This window comes from Pleurodeles waltl, chromosome 5 (genome assembly GCF_031143425.1).
Source record: "Pleurodeles waltl isolate 20211129_DDA chromosome 5, aPleWal1.hap1.20221129, whole genome shotgun sequence".
Taxonomy (NCBI): Eukaryota; Metazoa; Chordata; class Amphibia; order Caudata; family Salamandridae; genus Pleurodeles; species Pleurodeles waltl.
The window spans coordinates 152,761,100-152,777,865 of NC_090444.1; the positions used below are offsets into that span (position 1 = coordinate 152,761,100).

Genomic DNA, 16,766 nt, shown 5'->3' on the forward strand with positions numbered 1-16,766 from the left:
AATACACTTTCATTCAGTGGTTTTTAGCATGATGCGCATCCTCTTATGGAAAAAGACAGTGAGATTTCTGTAGGATAGTTTGAGATGATAGTGTGAGATCCCACATGTTAGTTATTTTGTTAGTTTGACATGGTTTATTAGGTTGCACCCATTCAATATTACAGTGAGAGACTTCAGATTTAGACTGCCAGACACACCATTCACTCACATTCATGCCAGTCATTCACCTAACAGCAATAGAGCACCAAGATGACCTTCCACAGTCTTTATAACACACTGTCGAACCCTGATCCAGAATATTAAAATAACTGAATATACATTTTAAATAGGTTTTCTCGTTTACAGTTAATAACCAAAATGCAGGTTACTTGAATCCACCCTCCTAGCTTAACCTTCGTCATGAAGAACAAATTCTGTAGAGCTTGTGTCTTAACCCTGTACAAAACCAATGGAAGAGATGCTGATGTTTTATAGAAGACTACCCTGAACTGGAATGATGAACTCGTGCTTACTTTGAGCTGGCAGTTGCAGGTGGGGCCTGCCATCATTCATTTGTGCTTACCGGCACTTATTTTTCCTCATCAAACTTTGATCCAGAGCAAAACAGAAAATGTATAAAAAAGGAGGAAAAAGACAGGAAACAGCGAGAATATAATAAAGCAGGTATAGCAAAGAACCTGCAGGAGTGAGATGAAGAGGGGGAAGGGAGTTCCTGGTGATGGATTAAAGAGGCATGAGATGGAATTGACTGGAAAGCATTTGACAGCTCTGCAGTATGAGTGTGCTAGCCAACAGCCATCCCATGTTTTTCAACCTCTATTGAACACATTTGAAGCAGGCCCATGCACGTAGACTGACACCACCATTGACTGATCCCAAACCGCAACCATGACTATTTCAATCTAGGGTAGTCTATTTCAACAAAACATACTGTTAATAGATAGGAAGAATATCATAAAAATATATCTTGTTATTTTAAGCTCCTCATCGCTGATCTGTTCTACAGCCCACGTCATTCTACCTCACCGAGAAGGCCATGATGTTGCACCCAGCTACCTTTCTCAGTGCCTATGAACTCACCAGATTCCTGCAGCTTGCATCTTTGAGCCTGGTGTCACTAGAAGGAGGTAAAACAGGTATGAGGAAATATTCCAGCGCAAATGACTGTCCAGTGAACATTGCAATCGTGCTGGACAGAGGGGCCCCTGCAGTGCCCATGTCAAGTGAAGGGGGTTGTAATCACCAACGCAGCGCTGCCCTGGTGGATTAAGCCTACTATCACCTTCAAACTCCTACTGGAAACGGACTACAAGAAGAACTTCATCACTTCTACTCTGCCTGTGGACATTCATAATGTCTGCTCTCTTCCACCCAAACCCTGAATGTCTGCCCTACTCCTTCTTTCATCTAATGCTCTGATATAGTTTCAAAGTGGTGTAGACTTTTTACAAATCCTTTACATAATTATAAATATAATAATAGAAATACTTTAGAATTCATGGAAGTTTACCTGGTACTGAAGACATTCTAACCCAGTACATTCCAAATCCTTTGGAACCACAACCCAGTTTTTAGAATGAGAACATTTAAGACCTACCTAGCTTTAATGGACATGAGCAGGGCGATTTTTTAAATGTAACTAATGCATTGTGTGGTAGTACACTGTCATTTACAGACATCACATTTTCCTTTGAACCGGCCACTAAATTGGGACAGACATAAAGTGTTACTATATTGCACACAAATAATAATGTGGAGAAATCGGGTTTCAATGAATATTTATAATTTGTGCATCAACAATTAAAGGTAAAGTGCCTTGATTTGTTGTGATACTATTAAAACCTTTGTTTCCATCACAATTCAGAATTCCAATAAAAATGTTTGATTTATGCTTTCCTAACTGCTCAATGCTGCCATACGTGAAAAGCGAAATATGCTTGCCAATTTTGAACTGTACTCCTGTTTTGCTCAAGAACAATATGCATGTTTTAGTATGTGATGGACCTGGACCATCACACCTGAGCGTGAAAAAGGCAAGTCTGAAAAAGCCCACTTTCAGACCCACCGGCCAAGTGAATAATGTCATGCACTATTTTGGCCTGTCAAAAACTGCATTTCAAGTGCTATAATATCACAGCAATATACTCACCTGCAGTAAGCATGAAATGTAATCCTAGAATACCATTGCTTTTGGAACCAAGAGCCTTCTTTCAGATAGAAAGACTAGATCTCACAGTTATACTATACATCAGAGGTAAATTTCTGTCCGTAGAAGAATTCTGGGAGCTGGGAGCGTCCTCTAGTCTGGGCATCTTTTTATATGATCAATTTGGATATCCTCACAAAAATAATATTGTTACAAGGCTCGGGTGCTTGGTCACTTATATGTATATGGAGATTTCGATCAGTGGGAAACCATCTAGGGTTTCAACCAGTCGGTTATGGGAGAGGGATCTGGGCATTGAGATCCCAGATGAGTAGTGGTGCTTTTGTGCCGTGACACAGGAAAAATGAGATTAAACAGTAAGCTTCTAAGTGTAGTTAAAGTACCTTTACCAAATGAATATTACACTTCTACACTTACATTGATGTGATCTCAGATACAACTCCTGTGCGCTCGACAGGAAAGCACAGGCTTTATGCACTTATGATCGGAATGCAGTGCCATCCGAAGATTCTGAAACATTGTTTATTCAGATTTGTAGAGGGTGTCCTGAATCATCCTCTCTGATGGTATTGCTTGGGTGGGTATGGGAGGTACAGGTCAGTATTAGATGTGTCATAACCATGGCACTGTTGTTGGCCAAGAAGGGGGTGGTGATGTGTTGGGGAACTGGACTGTTCTCCAGTGTGGCACAGTGTATTATGAACCTAGCATACTGTAAACAAAGAGTAGACACATGCCCCACTACTGCCTCCTTCCTCTGGTCTGAAAGATACATGGGGTCTGCTAAGGTGATACCTGGAAACTAACAATGAGGTGATGAAGCCTTAAGCATTGCCAGCCAATGAAATATGTTTGTATTCAAACAGGAGCCTTTCGGAGGGTGTGCAGGGTGGGGTGGAATACCGAATAGTTGTTTCAGAGACAAAATGAGACAGCAGACTGCAATTTTAATGTGAACCTCTAGTGAGCAAGGACAATCTTGATGTGTAAGATATAATTAACTAATATATTGAAATGGGTTTAAAAATTAAAATTAAAAAATGTTTTGAGAGACAACAGTGTTGATGAAGTTTTGAGGTTGTCTGTGTCTACTACCATCTCTGCCAGTTTGGCAGGAACCAGAAGGTTTATAGCAATCTGGTTGTGCATAAGATGTTGATAACAAAGTTAGTTTTCTTAAGTAATGGGATTACTTTACCATCCTTCCAAGAGATGGGAACCGAATCTGTGGTGATGAATTGTTTGACTATCTTTATGATGGGACATTTTAGCAAATAGGCATATTTGTTAAGAACTGAAGCAAGTGCAAGCTCTGGGATGTATTCCTAATCAGGTAGGTGGAAGGAGATTTTCTGTACCTTCCTTCTAGTTCCTCTGATACCAAGGTGATGCACAAAATCCCAAGTTGCAATTGTTGTCATCCAATGCTGGTAGCTTTCACATAGCTCATTGATTCACGATTGCACAACTCCCAGAAATTGTGAGAAACCCTAATTTTGTTTGTCAGAAAAGGAGATCTCCTCTCCCAGCACTGTGCTGGTGAGTTGGGTAGTACTTCTCTGACCTCATCCTGGATGCCCGTTTCCTAAAGAGTGAATCGACAATCACTTGCCCAGGCCACTCTTAAGATTATACATGAAGCCAGAATGTAGTCCTTTGGGTAACCACACAACAGCAAGCGGTTCAATGTTGCAATGTTGCTATCAGGCCTTGTAGACAGGTTTTATCTTTGTCATGTGCACTTTGAAGTATATTCTTTCCTTCCACCTGGGTGGGCTCTTTGTCAGGTGCCGAGTCCAGGTCGAGAGATGCTGCCGTGTACCAGTGTTCCTAGTGTCCCATTCGCTCTGGAAGTACTCATGAGCTAATGATGTTTGTTTTGGTATTTTTTTCAGTATGTCGGCGAAAGTGAGCGGGCAGTGCGACAAGTCTTCCTGCGAGCCAGCAACTCCTCCCCATGTGTAATATTTTTTGATGAAATCGATGCCCTTTGTCCACGGAGATCTGGTCACGAGGTGAGACAACTGTCTTAAATCACATATATTCAAAATGGATAAACAACTTTTCAAAGCCCTGCTGTGCACTCAATGGTGCTTCGTTGCGAAGACTTATTATATTTCCTTGTTGACTAGTGAGACTCTTTGTTAAACAGAGAAATGAAAAAAAAGGTTACAAAGACTAATGCCTCCTAGTAGTGAGAAACATAGACAAATGTTTTAGATGACGTGTGTGGGTTTTTCTGTGGTATCCATATGATTGGAAAGGGAGAATCGGCCTTCTAGACCTTGGCATTTTGCATCTTATAATAATCTCTGATAATTCAGTAGAGAAATTTGAATCTTTTTGACTAGTTGAAATCCTGTAATGGGCATTTTACATTTAAAATGTGTTTTTAAAGACCTCTTCTTGGCCATTTAAATTTATGAAAATGATCTCTGGGGTCAGAGACACAACCCTTTATCTTAATTATTCACACTTGCTTCTCTTGATCCTCAAATTATAATTGTTTAATATAAATATGTGAGATCTTAAAACAATATACAGCTGAAGGTGTGATTCCTAGTATTGTGCCCATCACATCCTTGTATTAGTATTCTGTTTTCAACCAGACCTCTACCCCAGACACTGTTGTTCTGTGTTCAACATTTCTAGTTTTAGATGCTACAGTTACAACCAAATGTCCTCTGTAAAAGAGGATGGCTGCTTATGAAGCCGGGGCACCTAACATCTGTCACCCAAACTATATTTTTCGTTTTTGGTGAAAGTTATGAAGAGGTTACTCTTTACCCAGCTCTTCAGCTATTGAGATGGAGCAAGCTCCTGACACAGTACTCAGTCTTGATTCAGTGCGAGCCATTGTATTGAATTTGTCTTGAGCCTCATGGGGATGATGAGTAAAGATGAATGGACTGTTTGCTATGTTCGCTGTTTCTGAGGGTTTCAGCAGGAAAATATACACTGTTTTTCAGCTGTGGCCCAGGGATATTTCAAGGGGAAAGTGAGTGACTTTTCTGTGACTTATTTTTACAAGACAGAATACAGCAGGTGACCATGGTTTCCAATGTGTCGCCCGAGAGTCTTTGGTGTTTTGCCTACTCTATTTTGGAGCATTACAAAATATGGCCTATCTCGTTCTTTCCCAAACTGGAGAATGGTCGCAAGCCACTTTTTGGTGGATTACCAAAGTCCAACCAATAAATAAAGATGCCTTTAAATTCTGTATTTATCTTATCACGTGCGCTGCCCTTCTAAGACAGAGGGCAAATGCCAAGTTATGTCTTCTGACAGATTTTATTCAACTTGGGGATTGGTGTTTAAACTCCTCTCACTTTACACTCAGAGAAAGCGAAGTAAAGTGAATTATGTGGATGTATTGCTGGGGTACAGAGTGTGAAAGGAAAGGGTGTAGGGTGTTATTTTTTAAAACAAACTGTCAATACATGTAAATGAACTATACACATTCAGCATACAGAAAAGCAACCCTGAAACACTTTTTTTTGTAATTCTGAAGTATGATGGTAGCAAAGATTTTAATAGGATAAAAAAATCAATACACTTTAATTGTTGTACACATGATAAATATTCACCTGATTTCCACACATTATCATTTGTGTGCAGTATATAGTTTTATCAGTAAAATTGCATGTCTGCAAATGTAATGGTCATTTCATTGGAAAAAGTGCTGCTTGTAAATAAACGACTGTGTGCTACCACAGGATGCTTCAGGTTCATTAAAAAAAAAAAAAACCCACCTCATGTCTATAAAGCAAGGTGAGTTGTGAAAATTTGTTGTTCTAAAAAGTGGGTCATGGTTCTAAAAAGTTTGTAAGCACTGATCTATCTTGTATTGTATTTTTCAGCCTTTGGATAGTGCCCCAGAGTCCTGACAAGGTCATGTAATGCTCCTACTTTCATAGGCTCCAAAAAACTTTTTGGGTGTGTAGTTAGAAGGCTGTTGGATACGGAAAGCCCTATGTGCTACATGTCGGTTGAGGTGCATGAGGTTCGAATACATGCCCAAAATGTGGTGCTGCATACATCACAGTACATATGCATAAGGTGTTGCAGAGAGGGTGATAGAATGATGCCGCCATGCCAGTTCCTCTTATCAGTTCATACAACTTAACGACTATGTCAGGTGTTTGTAGAGTAGGGAAGAGCCAGGTTATTAATGCTTCCGGAAATTGCAGGTGATATTCCTGGCAGAGATGGAATTCTAGGGTTTGAGATTTTCTGTACGGAGTTACTGTTAAAAACAGGAAGAATGTAGCATCCAGAGGTCTTGATTGGTGATGTGAGTGGAGGTTTTGTTGGAGGAATATTGGGCCACTCCTGTGGTTAGATCAGCGGGCTTTTCACAATGCTTTAAAACTCATCCTACTGTCAACAAGGAGCCAGTGTAGGGAGAAAAAACAGGAGTGTTATTGTGATAAATAAGTTCAGTAGTCTCCAGAGATATGTAGTAGGTCCTTTTATTTGAACATCCCATCCACCATCAAGCAAGTCCAACAGCTCCCTTCACTCTGATCTTCATCTCTCCTCGCAGAATTCCACATTCCACTCTTATGTCATGGATGACCTAAGCCCAGGGAAGGCTAGTGAGCATTCCAATCAGGCTAAACTCATCCAAAGCCTATACCACACATCTTCCCTCTTAACATTGAATAAAGACAAAGGAAATAAAACAAAAGAAAGGTAAAATTATTACTTCCCCTTAAATTTAACTACTCTATTAAGATTCCACATTCTACCATCCTTAATCTTGACAGCATTTCTAAACAGTTTGATAACTTCAGATGGTCCTAAAAATGTACTTTCACTTTTACACAAAGTTGGCTTCCTTACCATAACACGATCTCCAACCTTTAAATCAAGAAGATGTGCACCTCTCTTATCATCAAAGTATTCTTTCCTTTTCCGCACTCAGACTTTCTCAAAATCATTCTCTTCACCCACAAGACCCTTACATTCTACAGCATCCTTACTCCAATACACCCACGCAGGCGAGAGAGAGGTATTAGCCTTCTGACCTCTGAAAAGGTCAAAGGGGACCTTCCCCGTAGTGGAATGAGGTGTGACTCTGTACGCATAAAGAAACTTTTTCAAACCCTCTTTCCAGTCTCTAATCGACGCAACCTCCAACTGAATACACTCCTTCACACACCTGTTGAATCTCTCTACTGTACCATTTCCTTCTGGATGATACAGAGAACACTTTCTATGCTTAATCCCACATTTTTGGAGAAATTCTTCCATTTCTTTTGATACAAACTGTGGTCCATTGTCCGTCACAATAGCTTCAGGGATACCTTCACGACCAAAAACATCTTTAAAGAAGTCAATAATTCTTCTAGACTCAGTGGAACCATATATACCAATTTCAGCCCACCTCGAGAATTGATCAATCAAAATTATTAAATAATTCGAACCACTTCTCCCACCTATAGGTCCAACATCATCTACCGCCACTACTTCCCAAGTTTTTCGCGGCATATCCCTTATGCACATAGGAGGAACCTTAGTCTTGTAAATTTTGTCACTGCAACAACAGTCTGTGCACTCCCTTACAAATCTTTCAACCATCAAATCCATTCCCGGCCACCAATAATCTAAGCGAATCCTTGCCTTCGTCCTGCTCATACCTTGATGTCCCTCATGTCCTAGCTCAATAATTTTGTTCCTCAATTCTGTAGGGACAACTAACCTTAGACCACGTAAAAGGATACCATCTTCCACTGACAATTCATCTTTCACTCTCCAGAAGCTCACAAGATCCTTGTCCTGTTTAACCTCATCCCCAACCCTCCAACCACATTTGATCTGTTCACACACACGTTGCAAGATCTTACCCTCACCCACAACTCTTACCCACTCATCTTGTTTTATCACACTCTCAGTAACCATGCACACAGAAATATTACGCTGTATCTCCTTCTCAGGTAGCTCTTCTACTTCCGAACTCAATCTGGAAAGGAAGTCTGCAACTTTATTATATGACCCAGGAACGTAGTGCACTGTATAACCATAATCCTGAAGGCTGACTACCCATCTGCTAATTCTACTGGAGATCAAATCTAGACCTTTTTTCATAAACACCTCTACCAGAGGTTTGTGGTCAGTAAGTATTTCAAACTCTTTACCCCACACAAAATTTCTCAACTTATTAATCGCCCAAAACATACATAATGCCTCTTTTTCTATAGTGGAGTAATTGATCTCCGCTCCTCTTAAAGTCTGTGAACAAAACACTATGGGCTTAGGAATTCCATCATCCACATCCTGTAACAACACTGCCCCCAATCCAGTCTCACAAGCATCAGTCATAATTACACATTTTCTGTTAGGATTAAAAGATTTCAATTACCCAATTGAAGATAACTCTGCTTTGATCCCATCAAACTCTCTCTGACATTCTTCGTCCCACACAAACTCAGCATTTTTCTTAACAAGTTTCCGCATGCAGAGTGTCTTAGATGCTAAGTTAGGAAGAAATTTAGCATGAAATTCTAACATTCCAAAAAACGATAACAATTCTTTTTTCTCCGGAGCACGCAGGTTCAATATGCTCTTCACTAATTCTGCCTTCGGACACATTCCTTCTGCAGTGATCCTATGTCCAAGATATTCAACTACTGTTTTTCCAAACGAACACTTTTTTGGCTTTAGGGTCAGACCATGCTCTCTGAGTATACTTAGAACTCTTTTAACTCTCGAGTTATGTTCATCCTCATTCCTTCCATGTATCAAAATGTCGTCTTGATAACACTTTACACCAGGTTCCGAACCAAATAAATTATACATGAGACGTTAGAACACAGCAGCCGCTGAGACTAGCCCAAATGGCATTCTTATGAACCTGAATGTTCCAAACGGAGTGATGAAGGTGGTGTAATTACGTGAATCTGGATGCAATTTGATTTGATGGTACGCAGAGGTTAAGTCAATTTTACTAAAATATTTTGAACCTGAAAGCATTGTGACCATCTCCGTGATGTTAGGTAAGGGAAATTGATCGCTGACTACACATTTTTTGAGGTTCCTCAAATCTATGCATAACCTTAATTCTCCTGACTGCTTCCTTGCTACTACAATCGGAGAAATCCACTCAGCTGACTCGACCGGCTCAATGATACCTTCATCACAAAGTCTTTTAATCTCCTTCTCCACATCTTCTTTTAAGGAGATGGGAACAGGACGTACTTTGGATGCTACTGGAATGGAGCCTTTTAAAAATTTTATTTGATGAGAATACTTCTTTAGACATCCTAACTTCCCACTAAAAACTTCCTTGAATTCTTCAACCAATTCTGGTGAAAGCAATTTTTTCTGTACCTGCAACTCATCAATACGATGTTGATAATTAACATAATCTTCCTTAATCATGACAGGCGAAGGTGAATTTGGATCCAGTATGACCCTCAGCTCTCTCTGATGAGGCCAGCTCAAAACACTATCACCCTTCACAGGAACATAGACTTTTCCACAGATGGTGTTCGTCTCGAAGGTGATCTCAGCCTCAAAATATCCTCTGAGATCAATGGTCTGACCTCCATAGCCACCTGGAACAATATCTGGATCTTTTAACGCAACCTTGTGACTGAGTTGTTCATCAAAAACTTTATTAGATATAAGAGTTAACCAGGCCCCCGAGTCAAATAACATTTCATTTGACACTCCAAGAATGGTCACAACGTCCTTAGGATGTCTTTTCTTCTCTATACCCATGGAGACCATCAAAATACAGTCTTCAACTACCTTCACTGAAGTCTGACTCTTAGGAGATCTGCAACATTTGGCAAAATGCCCTTTTTTGTTACACAATCTGCAATTTGAGTTCACCGCTGGGCACTTTTTATAAGATGCATAATGTGCAGTGTTCCCACAACGGAAACATCTAGCATCCTTGTATCGTGTCACCATAGCAAGATCTCCTTTACCATCCTCATATTCTAAGCTGTAATTTTTAGTAGCAATTGGTTCTCTTTTTGTTGTGATTTTGCTCACATCAGTTTTCTTAACCTTTTTTTTTTCCTCTAGTTCATCAACACACGCCATAGTATGTCGATGCAAGTTTCCTAAGTGCAGTAACATACTCTTCAATATTTTCACCAGGTCTTTGCTCCCTCATGCCAAAATGAAAACGCTCCAAAATGGTACTTATCTTAGGTAGAAAATGCAGATCCATTGTGCTTTTCACGCGTGGGTTCGTATCCCATCCTCGTCGCCAGTGTGATAAATAAGTTCAGTAGTCTCCAGAGATATGTAGTAGGTCCTTTTATTTGAACATCCCATCCACCATCAAGCAAGTCCAACAGCTCCCTTCACTCTGATCTTCATCTCTCCTCGCAGCATTCCACATTCCACTCTTATGTCATGGATGACCTCAGCCCAGGGAAGGCTAGTGAGCATTCCAATCAGGCTGAACTCATCCAAAGCCTATACCACAGTTATGAATGCATATTAGTAAATTAAGGAGCTAGATTGAATTCTGTGTAATTTCCTGAGAACAAGCAAAGGTACTCCAAAATAACGTTGTTTCTCATAATTGGTGGTGGCGAGAACAATGGTGATGGGCTCTTACGCCTTTTGTGTGAATCTTGTGTGTGAATTTGTGACATATTTTACAAAACCCTTCAAGTGTCCATACTGTTATATTATTGCCGTTAGAATAGCACGCCATCCGCTATTATTATGTGTTTCTATCGATGTTTATATTTTTATACTGTTTTCATTTTAACTTCACTTTTTTGGGTGTAACTCGTTTTCTTCTTCAGTGAGTAAGTGAAAGCACTGGAATGACAAATAACTGTTGTCTTGTGTCTTTAAATCTTGTGTTTTTTGACATTTTATGCAGAGCTCGTTCTGCCAAATAGCAAGTGGTTGTCTTATTTAATTTGTAGGTAAAGTACCCATTTTAACCATCCAGATTTGTTTTGTGAAATATTTCAATATTTGCTCTGCTGTAACCATGGTCTTCATGTCAGTTATCATAGGTTTACAGAACTACTATGTTGTAAGCATTGTCCTTCGCACTCATTTTCTTCATATCATGATGTGTGAATAGCGCAGCCATGTGACCTTAACAGGAATGTCAAAAACAGGTAGTGAGGTAGGAGTGCTAAATGTAAATCCTCTTAAAGCACCTCTCCGAGGACCGCTCACATGCATGTTTTACCATAACCTACAGTTTTTCAGACGTCTACAGATTAGTTATGCACTCTTCCATTTTCAATGCATGTGTTTTGGGCCCAGTATTTTCATTTTTTTCAGCATGTTAGAAATTTTACAGCTGACAAGACCCTTTCACTCAATGCAAAAAAAGTTGTCTCCTAAAAGTTTTCAATTATGTTCGGTTCTTGTGCTCAGTAAGCATAGAACCTTTAATTGAAGCAGTGGTGTGGTAACATTCCAAGCTGTCAGTAATTCCTGGCCAGCTGGGAAGGAATCACACTTGTTGTGCCCTGTAATAAATATAGGATTCCTTGCAAGAAACGCATCCCTTATTTGTTTACAACAATTTGGTGATGACCTGGCTAGGAAATGCTGCAACACATCAAGGTGTTCGAAGAGGATCCTCGCATGTAGTAGGAGTGATCTGTGATCGCAGTGTGGCAGAGTGAATGGATACTCCTATTGACACCAGAGGCAAACTTCAGTAAGTTTGTCACTTTTGTCAAGACGCCGGAGTGAGATTTATTGGGTACCTGGAGCAGCATATTTATCACACAGTGAAAAAGCTGAGCTTGAGAACTGTTATCACTAAGTTCTGTTCACCTGACACATCTCCTCTGAATCTGGAGTGCTCTGGCCAGTGGCATGTGCGTTCCCACGCATCCTGACACATGCCTATTGGACATTTTAGATTGTGCTGGATGCATATCACTGTATACGCATCCATCCCAATCTGAGAGCTACAGGAGAAGACTGATGGCTTTGTGTGGACCTCCATCATTAAACCAAAATATGATGGTACATATTTTTCCTTTACACAGTTTTGTTACAAAGAGCGGTAAGAACTTTTCAAAGATAGAGTTGAAAAGTGCTTATCATCAAATCAAACCTCACGAAGACTCCAAACTACGTACTGTTTCAATTACTGTGGTGGGAACATCTCAGTTTACTAACATGCCACTTAGTTTTTCTTCAGCAGCAAGTGTTTTCCAATGTATGATGAACGTAATTTTTAAGGGATTACAGAACATTGTATATTTCCAGGATAAAATTTAGATTTTTGGTGAAACCATCCTCACAATTTGGTGATTAGGCAGGCACTACACAAAAATGCTGATGTGGATCTTAATTTTAAAAAGATTAGGTGTAAGTGATGGGAAGAACAAATTGAATGTTCAGAAAATATCATTTCTGGAGAAGTGGTGAAACCAAAATTGGATTTGGTGAGAGCCATTAGCCTAGCTCCTGCTCTCTTGGATGAAGACCAATTGATATCCTTTATGGTTTTAATTGAATTATATTCTAAATTTGTTGAAATGTTTGCTGACAAAACAGAAAACTTAGATCTTCAGTTAGGAAAGGATGACTTATTGTGGGGCAGTGAGCAGCAAAAATATTTTGTTACTGTTAAAAAACAAAACAAAAATTACTCATGATGCTGGGATTTTAATAATTATTCTGTGGCTACGCGGGAAACCCTGGCAGCCGCATTGGTTGAGTACTACTGAACTTGCCTGTGGGCGACAGTTTGTGTTACGCACAGATCGCAAACCATTGGCAAAGGTATTGCTCCCTGGTGGAGCAGGTAAAGGCTTGGCAAGACTTACAACTAGTTTACAGGAATATCAATATGAAATTGATCACATTCAAGGATGGAAAAATGTTCAGGCAGATTGTTTGTCAAGGTTGCCTGTTGATTGGCAAGAAGTGGATGTTCCAGCCTTCATATCTAAAGAGAGCGATAGGGCTGTAGTTTCTATTCAGGATGCAGTTGTGTAGGATGAGGGGGTAAGATGTATTTCCAATTGAGGAAAGAGTGCATAAAATGAATGCCGGTGCCACTTTAAAGGAGGTAGTAAGGTTGATAGTTCCTGGGAATAGGAAGGAGAGTTGTTTCACTTTCAAAAAGACATTTCATTAAAGTGATGAATGAAATTACCCTGTTTGGGAAGAAACTACTCATTAGAGATGAAAGATTTGTACCACCTTCTGGATTTCAGACTAAACTTGTTTCTTTGGCTCATGAGAGATATTTGGGACAAAGCTTCACTTAGAAAAAAAAAAAAAGACAAGCATCAGTTTTGGTGGGCAATTTTAGATGAACAGGTAACTTCTTTGGTAGAAATATGTGAAATGTGTAAAACGGGAGAAAAGAGACTTAGGATGGGTGTTCAGTCTTTTGTATGTCATGTTATTAATCCAGGCAAGCCTTGGCATGTGTGTTTAGATTTTACTTGTCCGATAAATCAAGTCAAAGGCGAGTTCAAATTTGCGTTGGCTGTGGTTGACATTTATTCCATGTGGCTCACCACATTGATCACCATCCAGAATTTGAAACTGATTATTTTGGAAGAGAGAATTCTTTCAGTATTATTAACTGACCTCTGGTGAAATGCAAACCTTATTGTCCGCTTTTGGAGTCACACAAAATTGCACCTCATTGTAGAAGCCAGTGGTATAGTGGATCAGTCCTATCGATTGCTAAAAGGCACCATTCAAATGGCATTTGCCAATGGTCATGAGGTTGGAAAAATGCTGCATGACATTGTGTGGGCTTATCGTATCTCTGTACATGAAGATGCCCAGAAATCTCCCCCCTCCTCCCCCCCAAGAAATCATGCAGTAATGATGTCTGATACCAAACTAGCTCTGTCGTGGTTCAAAGAGTGGATGTTGAAAGGTGGCAGAGCAGACAGTCTTCTGGAGTGTAATGACACAAGAAGAAATGGTGCTGTAAGAGTTGGTTATTGGGTAAAGATAAAGTCAGGTACAGTGAGTAGTGGAATCGCACAAGAGTCACTTTATATCAAAGAGGTGGAGAGGACGAAGAAAGGTGTAGTCAATGATGATGTATGATGGAGATTTATGTTCAAGTGGAATCTTATTGAGGTCCTCCATGGTGGGTGGTAGAGATTCAAACTTCCAAAGTAGGGCGGAGAGTATTCCTGCTCCGAGTACAGTAGAGGAAAAGTGTTGAAGAGATTGAAGGCCACCTACCTATTTCTGGATTATGTTAGTTGCAAAGTTTTAGTTACCTTCATCTCTTGTTACTATTCTGTTTGTTTGTTTATATATGTTTTACGTCATAGTCATTGTTGCCATTTTTGTACTTCACTTTGAGTCTTTTATGACTAATTGATGTAGTTGAGTGGTAACATCCCAGGCTGTGTCAGTTGATGCCTGGCCAGCTGGAAAGGTACCACGTTCCTGTTGTGACTTGTAATAAATATTGTCAGTAAAAATATTGAATACACAGATGTCACCTGGAGTACAGAGCAGATGTTTTAGTATTAGAAACTCTTCTACAATGACTGTTGCATGAATAACTGCATTGCAGCACACTGGCATATCGGGGAACAGAGTATTCTGTTAACCCACCTTTTTATTTTTGTGTTATTTATTTTCTATTTTTAGAAATGTATCCCTCGATGTTGTGAAATACATTGAGTGACAATGCAAAACATGAAAAACATTCACTCAAAAGAGTGACATTTCTGGAAATCGCCAGAAACCAGTCTTACACCATCCTTCTGATTGGAGCTAGAAAAAGGAATTGAATCAGCTAGCCAGTTCCAGGCATGGGATATAGAACCTGCACATGTCTTAAAGAAGCAGTGTTCAATTCTAGGCCTGAGCGGAGTTTGCAGAGATACCGAAATACTCCACAAAATTCTGCAGAGTTCCGCAAGGGAGTGGAGTATTGCTCGGCCACCCCTAATGAAGTCTCCTTGGATGCTGAGAGTCATTGGGGGTCAATAACCCCTCCTGGTACCACCACTAATAAGTCCCACACAGCAGGAATGCTGAGAGCTCATCAGAGGCTCTGCCCCTTTTCTCCACCACTCTGCAAACACCCCTCCTGGTGCACTTCTCGCTGGGTGGGGGGGGGAGGGGTGAGGTCCCCTTTGATGATGAGGCTCGTTGGAGGCCCAGAACCCAGTCTGTGACCACCAGTAAGTCCAACACCGCTGTATTGGTTTGAGCTTGTTGGAGGCCCGTCCCTTTTCTCCACCACTCTGCAAACACCCCTCCTGTTGCACTACTTCTTGGGGAGTGAGGTCCCCTTTGATGATGAGGGTCGTTGGATGCCAAGAACCCCTCCTGTTACCACCAGTAAGTCCCACACAGCGGTACTGTTGCGAGCTCGTCCAAGACCTTTTCTCAAACACTTTGCAAATGCACCTCCTGGTGCACTGTTGGTTGGAGGATGAAGTCCACGGCTGCTGAGGGTCGTTGGGGGGCCAAAAACCCCTTTTGTTACCACCAGTAAGCCCCACACAGCATCATTGCTGAGAGCACATCAGAGGCCCCACCACCTTTTTCCCCCACTCTGCAGATGTGCCTCCTGGCGCACTACTCGTTGAGGGGATGAAGTCCCCTTGGCTGCTGAAGGTTGTAGGGGGCCAAGAACTCCTCTTCTTACCACCAATAAGTCCCACACAGCTGGATTGCTGAGAGCTCATCGGAGACCCCGTCCCCTTTCCCAACTACTCTGGAAATGCACCTCCTGGCACACTACTTGGTTGGGGGATGAAGTCGCCTTGACTGCTGAGGGCTGTTGGGGGCCAATAACCCTTCCTGTTAACAACACTGTGGTATTGCTGAGAGCACATTTGAAGTCCCGCCCCCTTTCTCCAACACTGTGCAAACGCGCCTTCTGGTACAGTACTGGTTGGGGGATGAAGTCCCCTTGGGTGCAGAGGGTTGATGAGGGACAAGAACACCTCTTGTTACCACCAGTTAGTCCCACGCAGCGGTATTGCTGAGAGCTTTCTTTCTCTACCACTCTGCAAACAGGCCTTCTGGCACACTACTTGTTGGGGAACTAATGGTGAGTGCACTGGGAAACTCAGCTCTTCTGGCGGCTGGCAGAGTTTTCATGAACTCCGCTCTCCAAGTTGAGGGTGGAGTGACAAAACTCAGCGAACTCCACCTGTGAAGCAGGGTTTACCGCCCACCCGTATTCAATCCCAGCTTTACTTGGCTGTTGTCTCTCTTGCTGCATTTCTTCTATGTTCCTTCACCTTTAGGGTGCAGTGTTAAGTTTTATTTTGCATTATGGCTGTTTTAATATAAATATTAAGGTTTATGTGTGCATATTTATAAACGAACAATGGAAACGAGAAACTTCAGACTTATGTAGGCCATAGAGTTTTATCTGTATTTAAAAATGCTCATTTTTTTCCATTCAAGTACATAGTTTATATGTATTGAAAATAGCATGTATGTGGTACTTATATAGCGTGCACCTGGATGAAATTCAGCAAAGCACAGTCAGTGTGTGATAGCAGTGGCAGCTCATTTGTGGACTTTCACGACACCATGATGCAGGGTTCTTTGAAGAGGTGAGTCTTCAGCGTTCTGGGTGTCTACACACAGGCAGGACTATTGAACTTTAAAATACGATAATGAAGATTCCTATGATGCA

At 40.9% G+C, this 16,766-nt stretch overlaps 1 protein-coding gene across 1 annotated transcript in view; it reads left to right on the forward strand.

Annotated features, from left to right (window-relative positions):
* NVL (nuclear VCP like) overlaps window positions 1–16,766 on the forward strand; it is a 359,132-nt gene that overhangs the window by 166,293 nt on the left and 176,073 nt on the right. Inside the window, exon 17 of the mRNA XM_069233825.1 lies at window positions 4,063–4,182. Within this exon, the coding sequence (XP_069089926.1) occupies window positions 4,063–4,182 (120 nt within the window). The remainder of the gene's footprint in view (window positions 1–4,062; window positions 4,183–16,766) is intronic.